The sequence below is a fragment of the Pipistrellus kuhlii genome, unplaced genomic scaffold (assembly GCF_014108245.1).
Source record: "Pipistrellus kuhlii isolate mPipKuh1 unplaced genomic scaffold, mPipKuh1.p scaffold_m20_p_2, whole genome shotgun sequence".
Taxonomy (NCBI): domain Eukaryota; kingdom Metazoa; phylum Chordata; class Mammalia; order Chiroptera; family Vespertilionidae; genus Pipistrellus; species Pipistrellus kuhlii.
This window is the reverse complement of record NW_023425515.1, coordinates 171,260,538-171,286,786: the sequence shown is the minus strand read 5'-3', so window position 1 is coordinate 171,286,786 and position 26,249 is coordinate 171,260,538. Positions and strand designations below refer to the sequence as shown.

Below are 26,249 nucleotides of genomic sequence, written 5' to 3'. Positions count from 1 at the left end.
AATCTATTTTCTGACAAGTCCACGGGAATACTTGTACTTAAACTGAATCAGTAATTCTAGAAGATGATCAGAGTGTAGTCAGGGGCCATCTCAATTCCAATTCAAGTTTTACATCCTTAGGTAATGTATCTCACCCAGTTTCCATTCGAACAGAAGCTTTCATAAAACCAGATTGCCTCAATAGCTCCCAAGGTTTGATCATATAGCTATAACTTTAAAAATATTTCTAGAATTTATATGATCAAATTCCTGGGGTTCTGCGTCATCTTAGAATAATTTGCCCTTTTCATTTCATCAAATGAAATTCATTTCATGAAATTTCTTTGGGGATGGTCAAAATAGGCAAAGCAGGGGGGTTTTGTTGTTGTTTTTTGATCATCTAAAATTCTTCATTTATTTCAAATATTGAAAGTTTTTTTTTAATATATTTTTTATTGATTTTATACAGAGAGGAAGGGAGAGAGAGAGTTAGAAACATCAATGAGAGAGAGAGTCATCGATCAGCTGCCTCTTGCACACCTTCCACTGGGGATATGCCCGCAACCAAGGTACATGCCCTTGACCGGAATCGAACCCGGGACCCTTCAGTCCCCAAGCCGACGCTCTATCCATTGAGCCAAACCGGTCCCGGCCAAATATTGAAAGTTTTTAATCAGGATTTAAATCTGCTTACTTCTTGCTGACTTTCTTTTTTTGAAATTTCTGTCTTATTCTTTTTTTTCTTTTTTTTTATTCTTTGTTTTGGATATAGTAGATATTTTTCTGAATTCTGTTCTACCTTTCTTAGGTTCAGGTTTGGTAGCAATAGATTGTAAAGTTGATTTAATCCTAAAATTCTTTTCATCCAGTACAAAAGAAAGCTTGCCTATAAGTATCTGATTTAATTATCTTGAATAATTAATGGTGTAACCAAAGAGATAATGAGTCAAATATCTGATGTTCTAACTAAACTGGTATTCTTCTCCTTACTTTAAATTTCATCTCTTAAAGGTCTCATTTCTCTCCCTTTTTTGTGTCATAGTTTTAGGATTAATGGTATTCTTTCCTTTCAGGCTTTAAATGAAGAAATTATTAATAGAAAGAAGAATGTAGATCAAGCTATTAAAAATGGTCAGGCTCTTCTAAAACAAACCACAGGTACTTTGAAAAGTTCATCTCTTAGCACCTTTACATGTTTATAGGCAATCACATATCCAGGGAAATAGCACCCTGCATTAGCCACTTCTCTTTGGATATAGAAGTTTAGTATTCACTGTTTATGTTACCTTGTCCCCATTGTGTGTGCTTCCCTGACTCCTGTCAGCCAACAGCCTGGGTTTCTATTTCCTGCTAACCCTTTTGAAAACTAAAAGACATATCTGCTTATAGATGATGACTCCCCCATCCTCTAATGTGTTGAATGCCAGCATTCACTGAAAGGTTTGGGGAATGTCTAGAAACACCTCTAGATGAACTCTGATCCTAATAATCTCAGAAGTGGCTTCTTGATTATTTTTAAAAATAATTTTTTATTGTTGAAAGTATTAAATATGTCCCTTTTCCTCCCCTTTTCTCTCCCCCTTCCCCCTAGCTCTCCCCTGTCCCCAGCCCACTGTCCCAGGCCTTCACGCATTGTCTGTGTCCATGGGTTATACATATATGCATACAAAGTTGATTACCTCCCACCCACCCACCCTCCCCCACCTTCCCCCGGAGATTCCGCATTCTGTTCCATGTCTCTGGATAGAAGTGGCTTCTTTTTGATTAAAACATTTATTGTATTTCCCTCCTGTCTTAGTGTGGGATGCTAGGTGAAATCGCTATCGTAGGAAGAGAGCATCTATAAAATGTAAGCTCTGGTTTGAAGAAAGGAGGATTAAGGAACTTGCTCATCTCTAGAAGACTCCCTCATGTTCTCTTAAACATGAATAATTGTGTGTGCTTTCCCACAGGTGAAGAGGTTTTGCTTATCCAAGAGAAACTAGATGGAATAAAGACTCGCTATGCAGACATCACAGTCACTAGCTCCAAGGCCCTCAGAACTTTAGAGCAAGCCCGGCAGCTGGCCACCAAGTTCCAGTCTACTTATGAGGAACTGACTGGGTGGCTGAGGGAAGTGGAGGAGGAGCTGGCAGCCAGTGGAGGACAGTCTCCCACAGGGGAGCAAATACCCCAGTTTCAGCAAAGACAGAAGGTAAGCTGTCATTTCACACTAAAAGGAAGAGGATTCCTCTTAAAAATTCTTGCATTTAAATTCTTAAGTTTTATCACTAATTCTACCTTAAATCTGAACCAAAAAATTTTGTTTGCCTCCTTTCTTATTTACTCATGGACAGTAAGACTGTACATAAAGGCAGACCACTTGTTATGTCGGAAAAAGGAAAGAAAAAATGAATATCGCCCTAGCTGGTTTGGCTCAGTGGATAGAGAAGCATCAGCCTGTTGGCTAAAGGGTCTCATGTTCGATGCTGGTCAGGGGCACATACCTGGGTTGAGGGCTCAATCCCCAGTGGGGGGCGTACAGGAGGCAGTCAATCAATGATTCTCATCATTGATGTTTCTATCTCTCTCCCTCTCCCTTCCTCTCTAAAGTCAACTTAAATATATATATATAATTTTTTTAAGTGAATCTCAAAAACCTAGGAAGTTTGCTTTGTATAAAACATTTAGAATTTATGATTCATTTGCTAAAGCGTGCTGCTTGGTTATGTTTGATTCTCTTGCCAGGATCTAATGAAGTTCTGGATGCACAGAAATAGGTACTTAAAATGCCTAGGAGCAAAGCACTGAGTTAAGGAGAAAAAAGAAAGAAGCACTAATAGTTTTATGCAAAGAGAGTTTGGCTCAAGAAGTACAGACAGTCCTAAGCAGCAGCTAAGCCTAAAATCAGGCTTGGAACGATTGAAAAATCTGAGACAGAAAAATAAGTAAAGGAAGGAGGTCAAAGCCCTGTTGGGATATGTGGCAGAGACACCACTTTTCCACCCAGCACAGCTGCTAATGTGCTGAATTTAGCAAGGTCTGGCCTGAAAACTTTTTCCCCTCCTTAGGAATTAAAGAAAGAGGTCATGGAGCACAGGCTGGTGTTGGACACGGTGAATGAGGTGAGCCGTGCGCTCTTAGAGCTGGTGCCCTGGAGAGCCAGAGAAGGGCTGGATAAACTTGTGTCGGATGCTAATGAGCAGTACAAGCTGGTCAGCGACACTGTTGGACAAAGGGTAGAGGAGATTGATGCTGCTATTCAGAGATCACAACAGGTAATGTTTATAAACACCTCTGCATTATTGTATCAGGCAGTGAAAACGTGTATGAAATACAAAACTATGACCCACATAAATATAGGTTCAGGAATAGAAAAAATGAGATGGAGGTAAATCCAATGCAATAATTTCAGTGATGAGAAGTAATTGAGTAAAGGTATGTAAGGATGGATTTGATTTGACCCAAATTATTTGACCCCTTTGAGCAGAGAACTTTGGGAAGAGTCTAATTGCTGCCTTCTCCTTAGCTAATGCCCTGAACAAGGTAGGTGGTAATGGGTGTAGATTATACCTAGACCACAAGATGCAAATGCATCACAATCTTAGTTTGTCATACTCTACTGTTTAGCATTAGATGGAAGAGGGAGGGAACCAAGAACTATAATTACTATCAAATATGCCAACCAAAATAGCAGAGCCATCCAAAATAGTACCCTCCCAAGTAAACACAGGTATCATATTGCACTCCATCTTTTTCCCTCCCCACTTTCTTGAAAAAGTTACTGGCTTTTCTTTGTAGCAGGATATGCATCTAATTAATATGCATGGTATAAAAATAATATTACATGATTTCTTGGGTTCATAGTGATAAATAATTGCTCTGTGAACCACACAGAAGTTTGCTCTGACTGCAAGTGCATTCCAGTATGTCTTGATAAATATCTCTAATCTTAGCCAGATAATTGAGCATAAAATTATCATGCTTGAGAGCTTTCTTTTCTCTTTAAATATTAGTGTAGATTGGCAGAGTTGAAGAGTAGAGATAAAAGATTCAAGGACCCAGATCAAACAGCAGTCAAGTAGAATATGTTCTTAGTTTCTCTTTGTCACTTCTTAACTTTTTAAAGGTTTGCTTCTCCAGCTGAGGGAGTACTTCCAAGTTAACTTGACTCAGCTGTCTGCTGCCATGTTAGTTTATATTTAAACATGACAAAACCTTTTAAATGTATGGATAGGCAGAAGGATTGACAGAAAGAACACAGCCTTATTACAACAGATTAGAAGTATACTAACTGTGGGACCATTGTTGTTTCTAGCTGTAGGTTCTGTAACTTCTTACTAAAGAAGTTGAAATAGGATCAACTCACATTGTTGAAGTATAAACAATTCTAAATTGTTTGCATTTTGATTTGAATTCTAAGAAGGAATGCCCTCGCTCTATATAACATGGTTATTTTTCTTCAATATGTCTATTAGTATGAGCAAGCTGCTGATGCAGAACTAGCTTGGGTTGCTGAAACAAAACGGAAACTGATGGCCCTTGGTCCAATTCGTCTGGAACAGGACCAGACCACAGCACAACTGCAGGTACAGAAGGTAAGTGTAACACTGGCATATCCATTATGTCCTGAGCTAGTATAATTAGCTTAGCTTAGAGTGACTAGGAGAGAGTGTCTGACCACTGTTCCAAGTCAAGTATTGTAGAATGATGTAATGTCGTGATGGTGGATGGAGATTAATTTTATAAATATTTGGTTAGGATGCGTAAGAGTTTTTTTGCTTTGTGAAAAGGTAAAAATAGGCTCATTAATCTAGGAAAAGTTAATAATTTTATGAATGATTTTCATGAGGAAAAATATTTTTGTAAACTATTAAAAGATAAGCATTGAATATGTATGGATAGGCAGAGTGTCAGACTAGACAAGAACAATTTTTGATGTGGCCTTTTTAAAGAAGAATTTTTCATAGGTATGTTCACTGACACAGACTTGGGATCCTTTTACTTCTTGATTTAAGTTGTAATTTACTTTTCTCAAAGGCTTTCTCCATTGACATCATTCGACACAAAGATTCAATGGATGAACTCTTCAGTCATCGTGGTGAAATCTTTGGCACATGTGGAGAGGAGCAAAAAGCTGTATTACAGGTGAATTGCATTTGTTTTTTCACCATATTCTTGTCTTGATTGCCATGAATTAAAAGTACAGTTGTAAAATAATACTTTTAAGAAGGTTAAGTTACAGTTTTCTTCCTTCATTACTAATAATGAGTGACTTTGAGTTACCTTTCAAAAATCTGATAGATTTTTTGAAATCATATGCAGATATTTTTTCTTTAGATCCTAAAGATTACACCCATTTCTAAAAGCTTGGCCATGAGTTAGTTTGTACACCAGTTTTATTTTTATAGTAGAGGCCTGGTGCACAAAATTCATGCACAGGAGGAGGGGTCCTTCAGCCCAGCCAATCTGGGACCACTCAGATGATGTCCAACAGCTGGTTTAGGCTAACTGCCTCTGCCTGCTGGCCTGATCGCCCCTACTTTGCCCCCATTGCCGGCCTGATTGCCCCTAACCGCCTCTGCCTTGGCCCTTGGCCTAAGCTGCGGGAGGCAACCTGGTGGATCAGCGGAAGGTGCTGCCCTCATTACCCTGCTGCTGCTGCCACTGCCAGCCGGATCCTGGGCCCTTTGCCACCACACCTTGGCCCTTTGTCCCTGGCTGCCTGAGCCTTGACCCTCACAACCACCGCAGCTTTGTCCAGAAGGACATCGGAAGGTTGTCCAGAAGATCTCCAACCTAATTAGCATGTTATCCTTTTACCAGTGGCCCAGAGCATGAAATTCATGCATGGGGGGAAGAAGGGAGGGGAAGGGTGTCCCTCAGCCCGGACTGCACCCTCTCCAATGTGGAACCCCTCAGGGGATAACCGGCAGTCAGACATCTCTCTCACAATCCAGAACTGCTGCTCCTAACTGCTCACCTGCCAGCCTGATTGCCCCTAACTGCTCCCCTGCTGGCTTGACTGCCCTTAACCACCTCTGCCTCCACCCAGCATCCAGGACCCATGATGATTCCCTCCTCCAGCTGACCACAGGCACCCATAATCCGGGCCTCCCTCCCTTTGGTCAGCCATAGGTGCCCAGGCCAGCTACAGCCACAGGGGATGGTGGGCAGGTGGCTTTACCTGGGCTGCAGCGGCAAATTCTGGTGCCTGGGACTGCAAGGTGAGAGGCTTCTCCATTTACCAGACTGTAGCCAGCCGCAGGTGCTGGTGCCTGGACTTCAGGCGGGCAGCTTCTCCATCTTCCCTAAGATGCAGTGTGAGCAACTTCTCCAGTTGGTTATGGCCTGGGATCAGGGAGCAGGCGGCTTCTTAGTCTCCTGGGCCATACCCAGCCTCAGGCGCTGGGGCCTGGTTTCTCCGTCTCCCCCAGGACATGGGGCAGGCATGGGGCAGGTGGATGTGAGGCTTCTGCTTCTGTCTGTGGCCTGGGATCAGGGGCAGGCAGCTTCTTCGTCCCCTCGGCTTCAGCCAGCCTCAGACACTGGTGCCCAACTTCTCCGACCTCCATAGGCCTTGAATGGCTGGGGGTGAGGGGGCTGCTGCCATCATGTTTTCATGTTAATTTGCATACTCACTCTGATTGGCTAGTAGCGTGGCGGAGTGACAGTAACTTGCATGTTTCTCTTTTATTAGTGTAGATTAGTATAGATAAGGTATAGGTAATCATTTTCTTAGAAATATTTGTAAGTTGCTGAAACCGGTTTGGCTCAGTTGATAAAGCATTAACTGCGGACTGAAAGGTCCCAAGTTTGATTCCTGGGCATGTACCCTGGTTGCGGGCACATCCCTGGTGGGGGGTGTGCAGGAGGCAGCTGGTCGATGTTTCTCTCTCATCAATGTTTCTAGCTCTCTATTTCTCTCCCTTCCGCTCTGTAAAAAATCAATAAAATATACTTTTTTTTAAAAATAAAAAAATAAAGAAAATAAAAATCAGTTGCAATCTTACTAGATTATTAGTTCATATATTTTAACATTTTATTTATTTCTTTAGACTTTTTAATGTATATAAACCTACTTTTTTTGTTGTTCATAGGAAAAGACGGAGTCTCTAATACAGCAATATGAAGCCATAAGTCTGCTCAACTCAGAGCGTTATGCCCGCCTTGAACGGGCACAAGTCTTGGTGAACCAGTTTTGGGAAACTTATGAGGAGCTCAGCCCCTGGATTGAGGAAACTCGGGTATTGATAGCACAATTACCTCCTCCAGCTATTGATCATGAGCAGCTCAGGCAACAGCAGGAGGAAATGAGGGTAAGGAATATGCCTCATTTTATTTAATTGCAAAAATGAAAATGGGCTCCATGTTCTATTCAAGTTTATATTAAGAAAATCTTTATCAGTTAGAATTTCTTTGCATAATAAAAATAAATATCTGAATTATTTCTTTTCTCCTTTAATATGAATCAGGTGAAGAATATAGATATCAGGAACCTAGGTATCGCAGGAGTAAACATCAAGGGAATTTAACATCTTCCCAATGACAATGGGATATTGTTAGACTTAGGGTGTGGTTGGTGCTCTTTCCATTGGTTAGATCCCAGCTGGAGTGAGTGAGAGCCAGGAAGGACTGTCATAAAGCATTTGCTGCAAGTAGATAAGATGAAAGGGAGATTTGTGGACACATCAAGGAATGCTATGACCACATTTAAAAGATACTTTTTTAATGTTTTTTTTTTAATTTGGTTTATGGCTTGTGCTTATTCCTATCTCTGTATTCCTGTAAGTGGAAGGATGTAAACCAGAAGTAGTCAGTAGTAAAGTCAAGAAGAGGTTGGATTATCAGAAATGTTGCTATTTGTAGCTTTTCCTGCTTAGTATCTCTGTCTTGGGAGGAAGACAGATATTAAACAATGGAAATTACAATTACTACATTTAAATATTTATGAGTGTTGAAGATGGTGAGATAAATTTGCCTTGGAGGGTGAGAGTTAGAGGATGTGGCCTGGGAAGGCTTCCGGACTGGGTTTTAACAAATGAGAGAATCGCGTAGTGTCAGAGCCCAAAACTTAGGCGTTTTCCCCCTCCGTAAATGATGAAATGCTGGGATTTAGTTACTTGGTTTGTTTTTTCAAAGTTGGTATGAGCTCTGATCAAAGCACATGAGGGTAGGGCAGAGAGGGGAGGGGGGATACGGACACATATGTAATAATCTTAATCAATAAAGAAAAAAAGCACTTAAGCAAATAAACGTATAAAAATGCTTATTTTAATCCATATTTCTTTAAATAGCAACTAAGGGAATCCATTGCTGAACACAAACCACATATTGATAAACTGCTAAAGATAGGTCCTCAACTAAAGGAGTTAAATCCTGAAGAGGGTGAAATGGTGGGAGAAAAATACCAGAAAGCAGAAAACACATATGCCCAAATTAAAGAGGAGGTGCGCCAGCGGGCTCTGGCTCTGGACGAGGCTGTTTCCCAGTCAGCTCAGGTACGTGTGTGTCTTAAACTCATATAACCTTCAATGGTCCTTTAGTCTAAGCAAGGTGTTTCTGTAGCAGATACACCTCCATGCTCAGGAGTCTCTAAGACCATCCTGCTGATGGTACATAACCAGAGACTAGGAACCTTGTTGGTCTGCATTTTTATTGCAAGATCGTGGGTATGCTTGCGCTACAAGGAGGATAAAATGTGTCTTAATTGACACATATTGTCTGTTGATAGTTTCCTTGAGAATTCTATATTGTGATGATCCTTTAGCAAGGATAGTTCTGGGTAAATTCACCCTGAAACAACACATGCCTAAAGAAAAGTCGTATTCCTATTGGACCTGTTACTTTTTTTTTTTTTTTTTATAAAGACTGGGTTTCTTTTTTTTCTTTTTCTTTTTTTAAAATATATTTTATTGATTTTTTTACAGAGAGGAAGGGAGAGAGATAGAGAGCTAGAAACGTCAGTGAGAGAGAAACATCAATTAGCTGCCTCCTGCACACCCTCCACCGGGGATGTGCCCGCAACCAATGTACATGCCCCTGACAGGAATCGAACCTGGGACCTTTCAGTCCTCAGACCGACGCTCTACCACTGAACCAAACCGGCTTCGGCTGGACCTGTTACTTTTGAGACTTAGAAGATAGCACATTAGATCTCTTACCCAGGAAGCCACCAGCTCTCTCCTAACTCAAAGAAAGGTGCTTGGGTAGAGAGAAGAGCCAAAGAGAAAGAAACCACAGTGGAGTAGTGCAGTTGATGCATGTAACTACATACTTTTAACTAATATATTACTGTTAGTGGTACTTTTGTGATGTCTGGGTATTTTATTCCTGTTTAGTCAATATTCTTGGTTAATACTTGTACTTACTCAAGTTTTTCCCCCCTCCACCTTCCGTCCCATCTCCCACTCACATTGTGGAATGTGTTACTTTGTGTTGTTGCTGCCTGCTCCTGTCTTCCCCACATCGTCACATTTCATTGTTGTGTTGACCGCGCCCACCATTACAGATTACAGAGGTAAGGTACTCACTCCCTCTGGGATTAGGGTATTTTTACGAAGCTGAGAATTGAGGATTACCTATCAGGAAATTTCCCTTTACTTCAGTGAGATACATTTTATTAGTGCCGTTTATTATGTCAGTTTCATTTGGGATGGAACCTAGAAGTGAGGGAGTGATGAGAAGTGATTTTGTTAAGGAAGTCCACCATGTATTTCTTATAGGACACTTACAGTTATAGAATTTATTCTGATTAATGAATCCAGAGTTGGTTTTAGATAGCTTTTTTTTTAAGGGGAGATAAGCTTACCTGTTTTGCCCCTCTTTCTTCTCTCTCTGCTTCAGATTGTAAGTGAAATTTTACAATTATATTCACGTTATTCAAAGTACCAGAAAAGTGGAAAGATAGTTATTCTTTTAGAAAAAGGTTAGATTTGGCCTTCTTTAATTACTTCTCATTGTGCCAACATTTTCCTTTCTCACTGTCATATTTGGTGGTTATTAAATTGCATGCTATAACTTCAACTCCAAGTCATTGAGCATATTGAGTTCCCCATTCATTTACATAGTTGGTGGAGAGCACCTAACTTGTTGGTCTAACCTATTGCATGCAACTATCATCTGAGATGTTGACACACTGAGTCTTACCAGTTTCAAAGTGTTGTCTCTTTCTCGTCACATTTCTGGTATATTACTAAAAAATTATTTTATTATTCTGATGGGCCAGCTCTGGTGTACAATTAGCCAACCCCAATAGCTGTCAGGCTAGGCTCTGTGCAGTTTCTCCTAGACAGTAGTAGATTTATACCTTGACCTTATCCCCTAACATTTCCCCCAGAAGTGTGATGAAGTATTGCTGTGGCTAATGGTCTGACATTTATTCAGTTCCATGATAAAATCGAGCCCATGTTGGAGACTCTGGGGAACCTTTCCTCGCGCTTGCGTATGCCACCACTGATCCCTGCTGAAGTCGACAAGATCAGAGAGTGCATCAGTGACAATAAGAGTGCCACCATGGAGCTAGAAAAACTTCAGCCTTCCTTTGAAGCTCTGAAGCGCCGTGGAGAAGAGCTCATTGGACGATCTCAGGGAGCTGACAAGGATCTGGCTGCAAAAGGTGCTTGATGAATTGAATTATTTTTAAAGAAAATTGATACAATAAATTCTAGGCTGTGGTTACCTCCAGTGTTCCACCAGATGAACTTTATTGAATGTGAAGGCAGTCCCCAAGTAATAAGTATTCCAGAAAGTCACTTGGAAGTCATTTAGAATTCAGAACACATCTGCCCATTGAAACAAGGTTACAATTGGGAGTTAGATTCCCAGGCCAGAAAACAAATGCTCCTTTAACCCCTAATATGAATGAACTGCAGTATCAATCGTGTATAGAGCATACTACATTTTATAACATTTTCCATGGGAAACATAGCAAGTGCAACGGAACACTGGAAATAAAGTTCTCAGTCCTTTTGCAAGTTAGGGGTTTTGTATCTGAGCAGTACATATATGTTTGTATTTATTTAAATTATTTTTTTTAACCTTTATTGCCAAGATTATTACAGATGTACCTCTTTTTTCCCTCATTACCCCTCCCCACCCAGTTCCCACCCCGCCCTGCAGCCTTTGCCACCCAGTTGTCTGTGTCCATAGGTAATGCATATGTCTATACAAGATGTTTGCTTAACCTCTTCCCATCTCCCAATCCCCCTTCCCTCTGAGAATTGTCAGTTCACTTCATTTCCAATCCTCTGATTGTATTTTATTCACCAGTTTATTCTGTTCATTAGATTTATTTATTTTGTTTTTTAGATTCAATTGTTGATAGGTATGTATTTGTTGCTATTTTGTAGTTCATAATTTTTTCTTTTTTTCTTTTTCTCCTTCCTCTTCTTAAAGAATGCCCTTCAACATTTCATATAGTACTGGTTTGATGGTGATGAACTCCTTTAGTTTTTTCTTGTCTGTGAAGAACTTTATCTGATCTTCAATTCTAAATGATAACTTTGCTGGGTAGAGATATCCAGGGAGGTGCAGTGTCAGCCACAGGCCAGTGCCACCCAGCAGGAGCTACAGAGAGATCTGCAAATTCTTCCTCTTTGTATCAGGTTTGGAAGTGCCCAGATGAGGCCCAGCTATGAAGCAAGGCAGACTGGTGCTGGTGCCAGGTCTTGGGCCTATTTATTGATAGATTTGGGGCTCCCTGACCCAACAAGGACAGGCAATTCATATGCAAAAGCCCTGATGCACACAGCTTGGGTGAGGTTGTAAATTGGGCAGGGTCTCAGGGAATCACCAAGGTGGAGCAAACAGAAATGGCTGCCAGTCAGCTCTCCAACTGTGGAGGTCCCAGAACAGGAACAATGACCCCTGCCAACACCTCCATTTGGTAGAAAGCTGCCCACGAGTTCCTGCCCCGATGCCAGATAACCCAGTTTCTCCTCATAAGTGTGTGTGGGAGCTTGTTAAGTTCAGTTCATGGTGCTGGCCTTCTAGGAGGAGCAGCTGAGTCTCTGGCAGCTTCTATGTCACTGAGCCCCAATCCCCACTGGTTTTTATAGCCCATAGCTCTTACTGCCCATAGGGACTACTTTTCCCAGCTCTGGGACTCCTTGCTCCTCATGGGTGCCCCCTGCAGACATGATCTCCCTCCTAATTAAAAAAGGGCATGGGTGGTGTGCCCAGCCGGCTGCATTGGGCCTAGCTGGGCCCTTGGCAGCCACCGAGCTCTGCACCTGGGAAAGACGCCTGGTGCTGGCCATGCGGGGAGTTGCTGAAGTAAAAGAACCCTGCAGCCTTCCCATGCTATCCATTGACATGGAAAATGAGAAAAATGGCTCTGTTGGTATAAAAAATTCCCTGGAGGAATCCCAATCCTACAGACTAGGCCATGGCGGATGTCGTCAATTACTTCGGGACAGCGGGATTTGAGGAGCAAGCTAGTGCTTTTCAGGAGCAGGAAATTGATGGAAAATCCCTGCTATTGATGACAAGAAATGATGTGCTGACAGGACTTCAGTTAAAAGTTGGGTCCTGCTCTGAAAATCTATGAGTATCATGTAAAACCTCTGCAGTCAAAGCATTTAAAGAATAACTCTTCATAGTACAGTCAAATTGGGGTCTCGGACCTCAAAAATACATGATGACATAATTTAGTTTCATGTGATGAAACTTTGTAAACAGAATATCATACATACATATGTATATGTAAAGAATTTCAACCACGTGAAACGTCATCCTATTGGATAGACTAGGTAGGCAATCCATCAGCTGACCTGAATTCAGCTAGGAGGAGCAAGGAGAACAGGTAGATGGGATGGTTTTCCTTGTGGAGTTTGTCAGAGTACAAAGAAATCAGTGTTTGACATGAGTAGATGCTCTTGCCCAGAAAAGATTTTCAGTCATAAGGACATTCTTTGTTTCTTCATAGATGGTTTTTCTAAAATTCTTTTAAAAATTCAATGGGATGAGCATGTTTTGGTTATAGACTTGGGGAGGGGGAGAAAGAGGAAGGGATCACTGTCTTCCTTGAGCTCCTCTGCTTCTTGCAGCTTATGTTATCAGGATGGAATTGCTTACCCCTTTTTTACAGAGGGTCCTCCACTTGACCTTATTAAGTTTTCACTGGGATATGCTGCAACTTTTGAAATGAACATGCATCTTGGCCCCTTTAGAAGCAGAACCATAGCTCTGAAATGAAAAGCTCTGTTGTGTATTAGGATATCCATCCATATTCAGCTGGCTTTCACAGGGGGTAATGGTATTTTCTGTGTAGCATTGCTTTTAAATTGATTGTTTCCGAAGAAAGCATTATTTCACTTTATGGTTGTATTTATAATAATTTGTTTCTGAAGAAATTTGCCAAGAGTTACAGACCAAAAAACCTTGTTACTAGTAGAAAATACTTTTATGTACATTCCTTCATGATGGTGTAATATTTTTAAAATTGCTCTGATGCATTGTTTGATTCGGGGTTTGAGTATTTGTTTTTAAGAATTTGAAAAGGTGGAGTTGCTACATCTCTGTTCAGTCTCTTGTGTTGATGCCTTGTTGGATTGTGTTTTGTGGTTGCAATAAAGCATTGCTTCAGTTTTTACCTATACCACCATCTTGGTTCCTCCTCCTGAGCAATGCCTTTATATTAGATGGTAACTCATTCCCAGATTACTTCTGTGATCTCTCTTTGTGGGAAACCAATGTAGGTGAAAATGTAAATGTAGACATAATAATAAAGCTAAGGTAGGTATATGTAAATTCTTAGACCTTCTTGAAAGATAATTTCAGTGAAAATGTGAGGATTAGATGATATTTCTGATGAGGCTTGGAGAAGTCCTATTCTTATCTCTTTTTTACTCCCTCAGAAATCCAGGACAAATTGGATCAAATGGTATTCTTCTGGGAGGACATCAAAGCTCGGGCTGAAGAACGAGAAATTAAGTTCCTTGATGTCCTAGAACTAGCGGAAAAGTTTTGGTATGACATGGCAGCTCTCCTTACCACCATCAAAGACACTCAGGACATCGTCCATGACTTGGAAAGCCCAGGCATTGACCCATCCATCATCAAGCAACAGGTTGAAGCTGCTGAGGTAAGAACAAAACAGAACTCCTTCTCTTATATGTTTGTTTTCTGAAAAAGGCACTTTTTCCAAGTATGTTGTGTTAACTGCTTAGCTAAGCTGAGTTGCCTTAAAAGTTGTTTAAGAGGATATTTTCCACTTGAAAAAATTATCTGCTCATTATAGTAGATTTCCTTTTTTATTATAAATACAAGTTTATGACCTACACCAACTGTGATGGGTTCCATCATACAAAACTAGTTTTCTTGTCAGTTTTAAACTTAGCAATTCCAATTAATAGGATATGTTTGAAAATTCGGTTTTGCTTTCATTTCTGAATTTAGTCCTTGCTAGAATGTCAAGCATGTCAGACTCGCGGCCAGCGATGCGTTTAAACAAGGCATGCGGCCCACCAGCCACTGGTTTGACATGCTTGGACATTATTTTGTTTTTCGAGTATATTTCTTTAATGCAAAGAAAAATAGAAGGTGGAAAAGCAAATAAATTCTGGATTCATCATCCAAAGATTATAATTATTACATTGACATACCTTTTTCTTTCTTTTTTTTTTCTTTTTTTTTCTTTTTACAGAGAGGAGGAAGGGAGAGAGATAGAGAGCTAGAAATGTCGACGAGAGAGAAACATCGACCAGCTGCCTCTTGCACACCCCTTACCGCGGATGTGCCCACAACCAATGTACATGCCCTTGACCAGAATCGAACCTGGGACCTTTCAGTCCGCAGACCGACACTCTACCACTGAGCCAAACCAGTTTTGGCTGACATACCTTTTTCTAGTCTTATGGGGGAGCCTAGTTTTTATTTTTATTTTTAAATACTTTTTTATTATTATTATTATTACTTTAGAGAGAAAATAAGATGGAGACAGAAATAGAAACGTCAATGATGAGAGAGAATCATTGATTGGTTGCCTCCTGCATGCACCCCACTGGGAATGGAGCCTGAAACCTGGGCATGTGCTCTGACCAGGAATCAAACCGTGACCTCCTGGTTTTAGGTCGATGCTCAACCACTGAGCTACTCTGGCCAGGCTAGTTTTTTGGTGTTTTGTTGTGTGTGTTTTTTAATTTTTTTTATTAAATGCATTTCTCCCTCATTTTGTCCATTTAGTATAAGCTAAGCCTGTCTTAATATTATCTCTCCCATACCTTTTATTTCAGCTGGTCTCCCTCTCCCCAACCCTGTCATTTTTTTAGGACCTGGCAGGGAACTAACTTTGTTCAAGATTATGTGGCCTAGTGTTCCTATTATTCTAGTCTCTCCACTCTTAAATTGCTATACTATTTTACCCTTGTTGACATACTTCTGTGTAATGTATTAGACTTTTGGCTATAGTTTATAATCTTGGGAGCAGGAAGGACGAACCTTTGGTAAATTATTTAAGCTCATTATACCTTTCTCAGACTGTTTCATATATATTGTTCTATGTAGTTCATAGATATGTACATAAATATGAAAGATAACTAGAGTCTGAAACATCACTGTGTATATAAGTGAAATAATAGCAATGAAGGTTTTTATGAATTTGACAGATTCTGTTCAACATCTGCTATTGATGGAACTATAGTTACATTTCCAATGCTTGGGAAGTTCTGTTCTGCTTCTGTTTTGGCTTATGTTCTGTTCATTTATATGTAGACTATTAAGGAAGAGACAGATGGTCTTCATGAGGAATTGGAGTTTATTCGAATCCTTGGAGCAGATTTGATTTTTGCCTGTGGAGAAACTGAGAAGCCCGAAGTGAAGAAGAGCATTGACGAGGTTTGGAGAAATAGATAAGGAGTTTAGACAAAACATTTGTGGACTTAGACTGAACAGGAGTATTAATTGAAGAATCTGGTTGACTATTTTCCTCTAGATGAATAATGCCTGGGAGAACTTAAACAAAACATGGAGAGAACGGCTAGAAAAGCTCGAGGATGCCATGCAAGCTGCTGTGCAGTATCAGGACACTCTTCAGGTGAGGACCAAGAGGTGTCCGCCCAGGAAAATAGCCTCCGTGGTGTCATATTCAGAATCCAGCATAAGAGCAGATCACCTTTGTAGGACCGCAACATTATCTAATTAAGGCAACAAGCTCTTCCTGTATTTCTAGCCAGAGTTTCCCACTTCTTATGTGAAAAGTACTGACATCCAAATTTCTATTCTTCTCATCATGTGTTCACTATACTGACTCTTGAGGTGGCTATCCAGGGAAGCTGGCCTTACAGGGAGAGCCGCTGGCTAGAGGTTCCACGCCCAGCTTATCTTGAAGCACAATGGCACAGTAGCTTTAGCACATCCTGACCTTGCTAGCCAGCCATGAGAAATAGTAACTTTTGTCCCTACTTAGTTTTGCCAGATCATGGTTTATTTTGGCCATTATCCCAATTTTTGCTTCATTCGTAAGTCCCCACATTATTTGAATAAAGACCGTCATTCTTTCCCTCTGTACCTCCCTCCTCATCTAAAAACACAAACAGTACTTGACACTTTGATTTATCTCTGCTTATTTAACAGAGATAATGCTAATTCTTTCCCTTTTCCTTGTGTTTTTGTTTTTGACTGCTTATTTGTGTTCTTATTTTAGGCTATGTTTGACTGGCTAGATAACACCGTGATTAAACTCTGCACCATGCCCCCTGTCGGCACTGACCTCAACACCGTTAAAGATCAGTTAAATGAAATGAAGGTTTGTATCTGGGAATGGCTTTTGAAGAAGGATTGCTTCTTTTAGTTTTTAAAGACTTGATTTGATGTTAACATTAAATATGTCTTTGATAGGAGTTCAAGGTGGAAGTTTACCAACAGCAAATTGAGATGGAGAAGCTCAATCACCAGGGTGAACTGATGTTAAAGAAAGCTACTGATGAAACAGACAGAGACATTATACGAGAACCATTGACAGAACTCAAACATCTCTGGGAGAACCTGGGTGAAAAGATTGCCCATAGACAGGTAAGGCAACTGGTGGAGTACATAAATGGACTACTATCTACTGCTTTCAATTTCCTAACAATTATTCTCTTTGTATCATTTTCTGGGTAGCATAAGCTAGAAGGGGCTCTCTTGGCTCTTGGCCAATTCCAACATGCTTTAGAAGAACTAATGAGTTGGCTGATTCACACTGAAGAGTTGTTAGATGCTCAGAGGCCAATAAGTGGAGATCCAAAAGTCATTGAAGTTGAGCTAGCGAAGCACCATGTAAGTTTTTTATTTTTTTTGTTTTTGTTTTTTTTAATTTCTTTATTGATTAAGGTGTTACATATGTGTCCTTATTCCTCCATTACCCACCCACCCCCAGCTCATGCCCTCACCCTCCTGTTGTCTGTGTCATTGGTTAGGCTTATATGCATGCATACAAGTCCTTTGGTTGGTCATCTCTAAGCCTTTTGGTTTCAGACTATTCCCACCAGAAGCCTTTTGATGTTGTGTACCTTGGAGAACCAGGTTTGATGTTATCTGTAGAGATAAATTGTTGTTCAACATTTTTTAGGTTCTAAAAAATGATGTTTTGGCCCATCAAGCCACAGTGGAAACAGTCAACAAAGCTGGCAATGAACTTCTTGAATCTAGTGCTGGAGATGATGCCAGCAGCTTAAGGAGCCGTTTGGAAACTATGAACCAATGCTGGGAGTCAGTGTTACAGAAAACAGAGGAGAGGGAGCAGCAGCTTCAGTCGACACTGCAGCAGGTCTGTGCCTCGTCCAAGTTAGGCAGGTGGAGCTGTGCAGAGCTGTGCATGTAACGTTTGGACGAAAGTCTTAAGTCACTGAAAGGAAAGCAGTTTGGGGTAGAGCCCCCTGTGACTTGAGAGGAAGATCATTTCTTGGCTGGAACTTGTCTGGAAAGAACATCTTTTGTCTTAATGGGGTTTTTTGGATTAGTTTGTAGCTAATCTCTTTATTTACAATTTAAAGTTAGTAGATTTTGCTGTAACAGACCTGTTCACAGATTCAGTTATGTCTTAGATCGAGTCAGGACCCTCCATATTCATACTCAGCAGTACCTTAGTCCAGAGATCGCCAACTTTTTGGAACTCACAGACCAACCTGTGGTCTGAGGACTACCAGTTGGCGACCATTGCCGTAATCAATTCATTGGTTATATCAAACATTTATAATATCAGGGTTGGGCAAAAGTAGTTTTGAAGTTCAAATAGAAATAGAATAATTTATTAAGTAATAATACAATAATAAATTTTTGTATGCTCACAACCATAAACCAACTTTTGCCTACAAGGAGATCTGGGGAATTCTGCTAGATTGTGATTAAATAAACATATTCGCCCCATGCCAATCCAGTAACAGAACAGCCTGAGAACAGCCCAATATTCCTCCCTCAAAATAGATTCCTCATGCCCTGGGCGGTAGCTCAGTTGGTTAGAGTGTCCTCCCAATACCCCAAAGTTTCCTGGTCGGGGCACATACAAAAATCAACCTATGAGTACATGAATGAATGGATCTTCCTTTTGCTAAGGTCAATAAATAAAGTAAAAAATAGATTCCTCAGATCATTATTTAGAATGTTTACTTTTGAAGCTAAGATTGACTACTGACCTTCCTAATGTCTTTTCACAAAAGGCCCAGGGTTTCCACAGTGAAATTGAAGATTTCCTTTTGGAACTGACTAGAATGGAGACCCAGCTTTCTGCATCCAAACCCACAGGTGGACTTCCTGAAACTGCTAGAGAACAGCTTGACACACACATGGTAATAGAGATTTCCTGAAATTGAGCATAGCATCCCATAGTCAGTAGCTCCTGATATGTATCTGGGAATCTACAAAGAAATGCCTTTTTACTGACATTATAATACAACCTTGAGGACTCCTGCCTAAATACGGGCTTTTAATACCCTACCACATGCAGCAGTGGTGATGGGAGAAATTGGCTGGACTGGTCAACTGGTTAATTCTAAAAAGGTCAATTTGGTGGGCATAAGAATATTGACTTGAAGGTGAAAGCATCAAGAAGACAGATAGATACATAGCACAAATGTGGTTTTATTTAAGAAAAACACTACTTCAGTGGGATTTAGGGAAACCCAACAGATACTAACAGTTTTTCAAGAAAGTAGCTGAGAACAAAAGGCATAATGTTTAGGCAAATTATTCAGAAAAAGGAAGTTAATGATTGGGGTTTATATTTAAGGATCTCTGATCTTTAAAATAATTCCATTTATTTGGTGACAAAATTATTTTAATACTAAGCAAGAATGGTGGATTTCATTCTCTAGTTGTTCAACAGTTTAAATCCAAAAGAAAGGATTTTAATCAAGGTGAGATCTTCCTGGACCTTTCCAAACTGTAAGTGTGTGTGTGTGTGTGTGTGTATGTATCTTCCAGAAAATTGACATTATTGATATCTTTCCTGCCTTTTCTTGTAGGAACTCTATTCCCAGCTCAAAGCCAAGGAAGAGACGTATAATCAACTGCTTGACAAGGGCAGGCTCATGCTTCTAAGCCGTGATGACTCTGGATCTGGCTCAAAGACAGAACAGAGCGTTGCTCTCCTGGAACAGAAGTGGCATGTGGTCAGCAGTAAGATGGAAGAAAGAAAGGTATTACCACAAGAGACTGTGAATATGGTATTTGAGTAGTGTGTGTGTGGTGATGGCATGTAATTACCATCTCGTTTCTGTGAAGACTTTTTAAAGACCAGTATATTGAACCAGAATTTGTAGAACTGATGTCCTCATATTGCCATCATGCTAATCATCCCTCTTTTCTGTCATTAGATTTCTATTTTCCATCCGTGTCAAGTTGCACTGATGGTTCTAGTTTCTGCCAATATTTGATTCTTTTTCTGCATCTACCAGTTAAGACATTACTGCCTGTTAGTGCTCAATGTTGGACCTTATAGCCATTGTTAATCAGATTTGTTGTATTTTAACTTAAAAACAAAGTTATGTAGGAGTTGGTGACTTGAGATTGGGAGGGTGGGAGCAGAGTATGCAAGGAGAATGACAAAGAATTTGGATTCTTGTGTTAAGTACGGCATGCAGAGAATTGATACTAAAAAATCAAGAGAGAAGTAAATTATATGGCCTCTTCCTCCCAAAACCAAATTCTCTTCAAAAGAAAGGTGATTAAGGACCAAAGCCCCCAAACACTGGTTTTTATGAGTACAGAGTCTCAGAGCATCTCTGCAGAGTATTTCTGTGCTGGACAGATCAAATAAAATATGTGTGCCAATCTCTTGGCCACATCCATTAACAAATAGTTATTAGGCATGTATGTGCCAGGTTCGATTCTGGTCAAGGGCACATGCCTAGGTTGTGGGTTCGATCCCCAGTGACGGCCATGCGGGAGGCAGTCGATAGATGATTCTCTCTCATCATTGATGTTTCTCTCTCTCCCTCTCCATTCCTCTCTGAAATAAGTAAAATATATATATATTTAAAAACAACTGGAAGATTTCCTGCCATCTAGAAACTTGGTACCATATTAAATTCTAAGCATTTCTGTAATAGATATGAATTTGCTTTATTTAGAACAGGCCTATATGTTTTTGTAGCATTCATTACAGTGGTTTTTTTAGGTTATAAAAGTAACCTGAAAACACAAAGAAGAGGCAGCTGTTAGATGTTTCTCTCTCATCGACGTTTTTAGCTCTCTTATCTCTCTCCCCTCCTCTCTGTAAAAAATCAATAAAATATATTTAAAAAAAAAAAAAAAAAAGAATTAAGTTTCAGACTCAGGCATTTTTAGGTGCCATATTTCCTAAAAACATTTGAACAGGCACTGTGGTGAGTTACTTACTATAGTAAAGTGCTTCTCATTGGTTGTTTTCATGCCACAAAAAGTATATGCAAGGAAAAGAGACTCTGGCCAAAACGGGTTGCAGACCTGCAGCTGTTACCACGGAGCTGTTCGCTTGCATTGTGACTGCTTTTGCACCTGTTCCTTCATGCCCCTGGAAGCGGGGAATGGCAGAGGAGGGCTCAGCTGCAAACTGTGTCCTTTCCCATAAGCAGTTGTTTCAGACACTTAACATGAGAATGTCCCCTTCTTTGCAACCAAGGCATGTTTAGAAGTTGCTTAAATGAGGCTTCCTTTTTAGAGGTCATTTCATTTGGTGTACAATTCACGCCTTTGTCCTTGAAGCTATAATTCCTGAATTTGGCACTTTTTGTGTGTGTTTTCATTGAAATTCAGTCAAAGCTAGAAGAGGCCCTCAACCTGGCAACAGAATTCCAGAATTCCCTGCAAGAATTTATCAACTGGCTCACACTAGCAGAGCAGAATTTAAACATCGCTTCTCCTCCAAGCCTGATTCTAAACACAGTCCTTTCCCAGATAGAGGAGCATAAGGTAATGATAACACTAGAATGTTGCCTTCCTTTGAAAGGACTGGTTGTCTTATCTTCCGTTTAAACACAGCAATGTTTTCCCACCAGGTTTTTGCTAATGAAGTAAATGCTCATCGAGACCAGATCATTGAACTAGATCAAACCGGAAATCAGTTAAAGTTCCTTAGCCAAAAGCAGGACGTTGTTCTGATCAAGAATTTGTTGGTTAGCGTCCAGTCTCGGTGGGAGAAGATTGTCCAGCGATCTATTGAAAGAGGGCGATCACTAGATGATGCCAGGAAGCGGGCAAAACAAGTAAGTTACAAAAGGAAGGTTCTGATTACTGAACCACCTCTGACTGCAAGTCTTGAGTCTCTGGATGAATTCACATAAAAGTGTCATATAGTTAGTTTTTTACTGTTATAACTTATTTCTTATAAAATTGTAGTTTCACGAAGCTTGGAAAAAACTCATTGACTGGCTGGAAGATGCAGAGAGTCACCTGGACTCAGAACTGGAGATATCCAATGACCCAGACAAAATTAAACTGCAGCTCTCTAAGCATAAGGTAAAGCAGTTAGGGATTGAGCTCGGTATTTACTAGAAATTTTATCTGGATGAAAACGTCAAGATGATGAAGCCTGTGTTCCATTTCATGTCTAGACAGCGTCTAACTGTGACAATTGCTCATTTAAGTAACAGTTCAAACAAAGTGTTTGTGGGGGTAAACTTTAAAATTAAAACTCTAGGCTTCTAGAAATTCTAGGCTTTTAGAAATATGCGCTGCTTTGACATAGTAAGCAAAGATTTATAAATTCTTAAGGGTAAGCTCTTATTAGTTCAAGAAGTAGTCAAGAGTCAAATTGTATCTAATCACCAACTTGGAAATGCTCAAAAATTTTTTCTTTGTTCCAAATCAAGATAATATCTCACACCATGTTTTTTCTTTTCTTTTCATTTTGAAAACAGGAGTTTCAGAAAACTCTTGGTGGCAAGCAGCCTGTGTATGACACCACAATTAGAACTGGCAGAGCCCTGAAAGAAAAGACTTTGCTTTCTGATGATACTCAGAAACTTGACAACTTACTGGGAGAAGTCAGAGACAAATGGGATACTGTGTGTGGCAAATCTGTAGAGAGGTGAGCATGAGTGTCCCAGAACTACTTGAGAGACTGTTACTGGACTCCATAAGTGATAATAGAGCATGTGCATCAGTAACAGGTTTTATAACATCTCAGTATCTCCAATTCAGTGAGGTTTGAAAAACTTGAATAAAATGTATTGAAATTCTTTCATTTTACACTTGAACGTTATTGTATTAGAAAGAGAAGCTCATAGTAATAGGTCAGTAACTCAGTATTTGTAAGTCACTAACTTGTAATACCACTAGCTGTCTCACTGTGCGCTGGACACCGTGCAGAACCTCTGTGTGTGTGTTACCTCACGTAGCCAGCATGACATCTGATCTACTGAGCAACTTCTCCTTAACTCCCCCAAAGTCACTCAGCTACTAAGCTGGGATTTGATACTATTTGGTTTGGTTCTAAAAGTTGTACTTTATCCATTTGTACTCTCTATGCCATATTCAGTATTACTATATCGCTATCTAATTTATACTCGCAAATTTTTGGTGAGGCGACTAAGGTTTAGAGAGGTGAAGAGACAGGCCAGGGACTCAAAACTGGTATAGAGCTAGGAGTTGAACTCTGACTCCAAGCCATTACCAAAACCATCATCCTGTACTGGAGTGGTAAAGTAATGAACACAGGCAGACCTTGGTCAGTAGGGTGTGTCCGTGTGTATAACTATTGGGCTAAGATGCCAGAAGGGCATCTGTGCCTGTTTCCTACCTACACTGTGATTAATTCATTCTAGAGAGCGGTTTGATTTAAAATGTCTAGACATCTCTCTCAGTCACTTTTTACTGTGTTTCTAACGATTTCAACTTGGAGGTCCCATTATGTAAAGGTCAAGCAGTATTTCCTTTCAGCAGTCAGAATTGTGGGCCATTCATCAATAATACCTAAAAACAGCAAGTTCTATATGCTTTTCTCAGGCAGCACAAGTTGGAGGAGGCCCTGCTGTTTTCGGGCCAGTTCATGGATGCTTTGCAGGCCTTGGTCGACTGGCTGTACAAGGTGGAGCCACAGCTCGCCGAGGACCAGCCCGTGCACGGGGACCTCGACCTTGTCATGAACCTCATGGATGCCCATAAGGTGAGGGGTGAGACCTGGGCTGCATGGAGGGCAGAGCCGCTGGGGCCTCCACCTTTGTGCCTTCTCCTCGCGCTAAGGGAGAAAGGAAGTCTGAAAGAGCTAGATCTCTCTTCTGAGGGACGCGGCTCCTTGCTCTGCGAGTTTAAACAAACTGCTGCTGGGGTTCTACATCAGTCACAAAGAATTTACCAAAATTGCCAAAGCCGGTTTAGCTCAGTGGATAGAGCGTCGGCCTGCAGACTGAAAGGTCCTGGGTTCGATTCCGGTCAAGGGCATGTACCTTGGTTGCAGGCATATCCCCGGTAGGAGGTGTGCAAGAGGCAGCTGATGGATGATTCTCTCTCATCGATGTTTCTAACTCTCTGTCCCTCTCCCTTCCTCTCTGTAAAAAATCAATAAAATATATTTAAAAATAAAAAAGAATTTACTAAAATTGGTTAGATTTAAGATTTAGCAATGTGTGAACTTCCCCACTCCCTTCCTATTTGCATCTCTCAGATGACTCAAAATAAATTTAAAGTCAGGAGCCCCTCAAGACAAATATTACACTGAAAGCTAAAATGAAACTGCTTTTTTACTACTTCTGAACCTTTCAGGCCCAGCACCATGGGCAGCAATATTTAGGATGACCTACACTTGCCATGTTGAGCATTTAATTTACCCAGAATATGTCATACTCATGACATATGTGCTCTTGTTTGACTCCTACAGTTCTGGAAATGCTTTAACATTATTCCCATTTTATGGATTAGGATCTGAGACTCCAGCTAAGCAACTTACCAAAGTCACACTGCTTAGAGCCTCCTTTTCTGGTTAATTTTTCTTATGCCTCATCCTGCCTCCCTCTGTGCATAAAAGACACATGACTGCAACTTACCAAGGAAATTGAACTAAATGATAACTTCCTGTATGGTTTTGCTTCTTGGATTAAATATATTTCTCATACTAATTCTCCTAAAGGTTTTCCAGAAGGAACTGGGAAAGCGAACGGGAACTGTTCAGGTACTGAAGCGGTCCGGCCGAGAGCTGATTGAAAATAGTCGCGATGACACCACATGGGTAAAAGGGCAGCTCCAGGAACTGAGCACTCGCTGGGACACTGTGTGTAAGCTCTCCGTCTCCAAGCAAAGTCGACTTGAGCAGGCCTTAAAACAGGTCAGAGACGTTTGTTGGGAAAACCCCAGGGGTTTCTGTTTGAACAGATTTATTCTAGTTTCTTTATCAGAACCCATTCCAGCCCATCTCAAAATGAACACAACCTCAAACATTGGTATTCTGAATGTTCTATAAGACTTCAGTATTGATTTGTATTAGAGAAATAATGAATTCAGTTAGTTTTCAAAGATCTACGAATGAAAGATAACCTTTGTGGGACTTCAGTTGGGCCATCAAATTCCTGTGCTGCACTGAGGAGTTTAGTCTTAGACCCTTTCCTTGGCATACCCCAATGGTCAGGACCTTGGCTGTTTATTTCATCTTTTGTGCTTGGTTATTTCAGGCGGAAGAGTTTCGGGACACAGTCCACATGCTGTTGGAGTGGCTTTCTGAAGCAGAGCAGACACTTCGCTTTCGGGGAGCACTTCCCGATGACACAGAGGCCCTGCAGTCTCTCATTGACACCCATAAGGTAATCCAGCCACGGTGAGGACTGCCCCACCGCCAAAGGACGGCAGCTTTTGCTTGTAAACTGCAGACCTCTTGTGCAAAGGAACGGCCAGAGTGAGGCCAGCTTGCTGTTTAGCAGGAATGACAGGGAAATGACTGGCAATTTTTGTGACACTCTAAAGATTGTTCATTCATTTATGGCATTATGTAAAGTCCAAAATGTGGACTGTCCCACCTCTGTACTCCTCACCTCACACCGTTTTGTTTCACTTTCCTCGTTGTTGCTTCCTGGAGGCCCTGTCCGCTCCCACCGAACCTCTTACTGAGCTGCAGGACATGCAGCTTGTGGGCCCTCAGTGTGACTGCCCTAATGAGGGGGGAATGTTTGCTATTTTAATTTTTAGTTACTACCCACTGACTGGGAGATTTTAATCTTGGTTTTGTCATTATATTCTGTTTTAGTCGTGTTTTATTGCTGTTATTTGTCCAAGACAATACTTGTTGCACACATTGAAATCAGTAAAAACAGGGTTTATTTGAAATGAGATAATTTATAATAGGAAAATAGGCATTTCCAGTTTGGGGAAAAGGGACATACCTCTGTGTCCCTAGTCCTTGTCATCAGCATCTTTTGATTTTGGAAAGAAAATGCCAGCGATACCTAATAGAGGCATTTAGAGGTCTGTGTCAGTGAACACTGGAGGGGAAAAATACACTGAATTTTTTAGTTTTTTCCCCATTATAGTGTAAACAGTGCTATCAGAGTAGGTTTTGTGTGTGTATGTGTTTTTAATGAATAAATATGTGTTCCACTTATTTATTCATTCATTGGTTGATTCTTTTTAATGTGTTTGGTGCGTGTCATGCGTCCTACATGGCACTAATTCTTTATGTTTATTCTCTTTAATTCTTCAACAACTTCACAAAGCAGGTATTATTATTATTATTATTATTATTATTTTAAATATATTTTTTATTGATTTTTTTACATAGAGGAAGGGAGAGAGATAGTTAGAAACATGGATGAGAGAGAAACATCGATCAGCTGCCTCCTGTAACCCCCACTGGGGATATGCCCACAACCAAGGTATGTACCCTTGACGGGAATCGAACCTGGGACCTT

At 40.5% G+C, this 26,249-nt stretch overlaps 1 protein-coding gene and 1 pseudogene across 14 annotated transcripts in view; both read left to right on the top strand.

The window, feature by feature from the left end:
• Nucleotides 1-26,249, top strand: part of MACF1 (microtubule actin crosslinking factor 1) — a 332,073-nt gene that overhangs the window by 282,923 nt on the left and 22,901 nt on the right. For 10 of the 14 annotated variants that reach the window (XM_045584819.1, XM_036443780.2, XM_036443783.2 and 7 more), the window contains 25 exons: nucleotides 1,053-1,137; nucleotides 1,932-2,173; nucleotides 3,030-3,236; nucleotides 4,437-4,556; nucleotides 4,999-5,106; nucleotides 7,059-7,277; nucleotides 8,256-8,459; nucleotides 9,470-9,478; nucleotides 10,345-10,576; nucleotides 13,818-14,044; nucleotides 15,673-15,795; nucleotides 15,893-15,994; nucleotides 16,604-16,705; nucleotides 16,798-16,971; nucleotides 17,062-17,217; nucleotides 17,510-17,707; nucleotides 18,597-18,725; nucleotides 19,401-19,574; nucleotides 21,172-21,327; nucleotides 21,414-21,620; nucleotides 21,754-21,873; nucleotides 22,275-22,444; nucleotides 23,362-23,521; nucleotides 24,482-24,676; nucleotides 25,020-25,148. In XM_045584819.1, coding sequence (XP_045440775.1) covers nucleotides 1,053-1,137; nucleotides 1,932-2,173; nucleotides 3,030-3,236; nucleotides 4,437-4,556; nucleotides 4,999-5,106; nucleotides 7,059-7,277; nucleotides 8,256-8,459; nucleotides 9,470-9,478; nucleotides 10,345-10,576; nucleotides 13,818-14,044; nucleotides 15,673-15,795; nucleotides 15,893-15,994; nucleotides 16,604-16,705; nucleotides 16,798-16,971; nucleotides 17,062-17,217; nucleotides 17,510-17,707; nucleotides 18,597-18,725; nucleotides 19,401-19,574; nucleotides 21,172-21,327; nucleotides 21,414-21,620; nucleotides 21,754-21,873; nucleotides 22,275-22,444; nucleotides 23,362-23,521; nucleotides 24,482-24,676; nucleotides 25,020-25,148 — 3,948 coding nt within the window. The remainder of the gene's footprint in view (nucleotides 1-1,052; nucleotides 1,138-1,931; nucleotides 2,174-3,029; nucleotides 3,237-4,436; nucleotides 4,557-4,998; nucleotides 5,107-7,058; nucleotides 7,278-8,255; nucleotides 8,460-9,469; nucleotides 9,479-10,344; nucleotides 10,577-13,817; nucleotides 14,045-15,672; nucleotides 15,796-15,892; nucleotides 15,995-16,603; nucleotides 16,706-16,797; nucleotides 16,972-17,061; nucleotides 17,218-17,509; nucleotides 17,708-18,596; nucleotides 18,726-19,400; nucleotides 19,575-21,171; nucleotides 21,328-21,413; nucleotides 21,621-21,753; nucleotides 21,874-22,274; nucleotides 22,445-23,361; nucleotides 23,522-24,481; nucleotides 24,677-25,019; nucleotides 25,149-26,249) is intronic. The other 4 variants (XM_036443784.2, XM_036443786.2, XM_036443785.2 and 1 more) reach the window with 1 other exon arrangement.
• LOC118722387 lies at nucleotides 12,217-13,522 on the top strand (annotated as a pseudogene).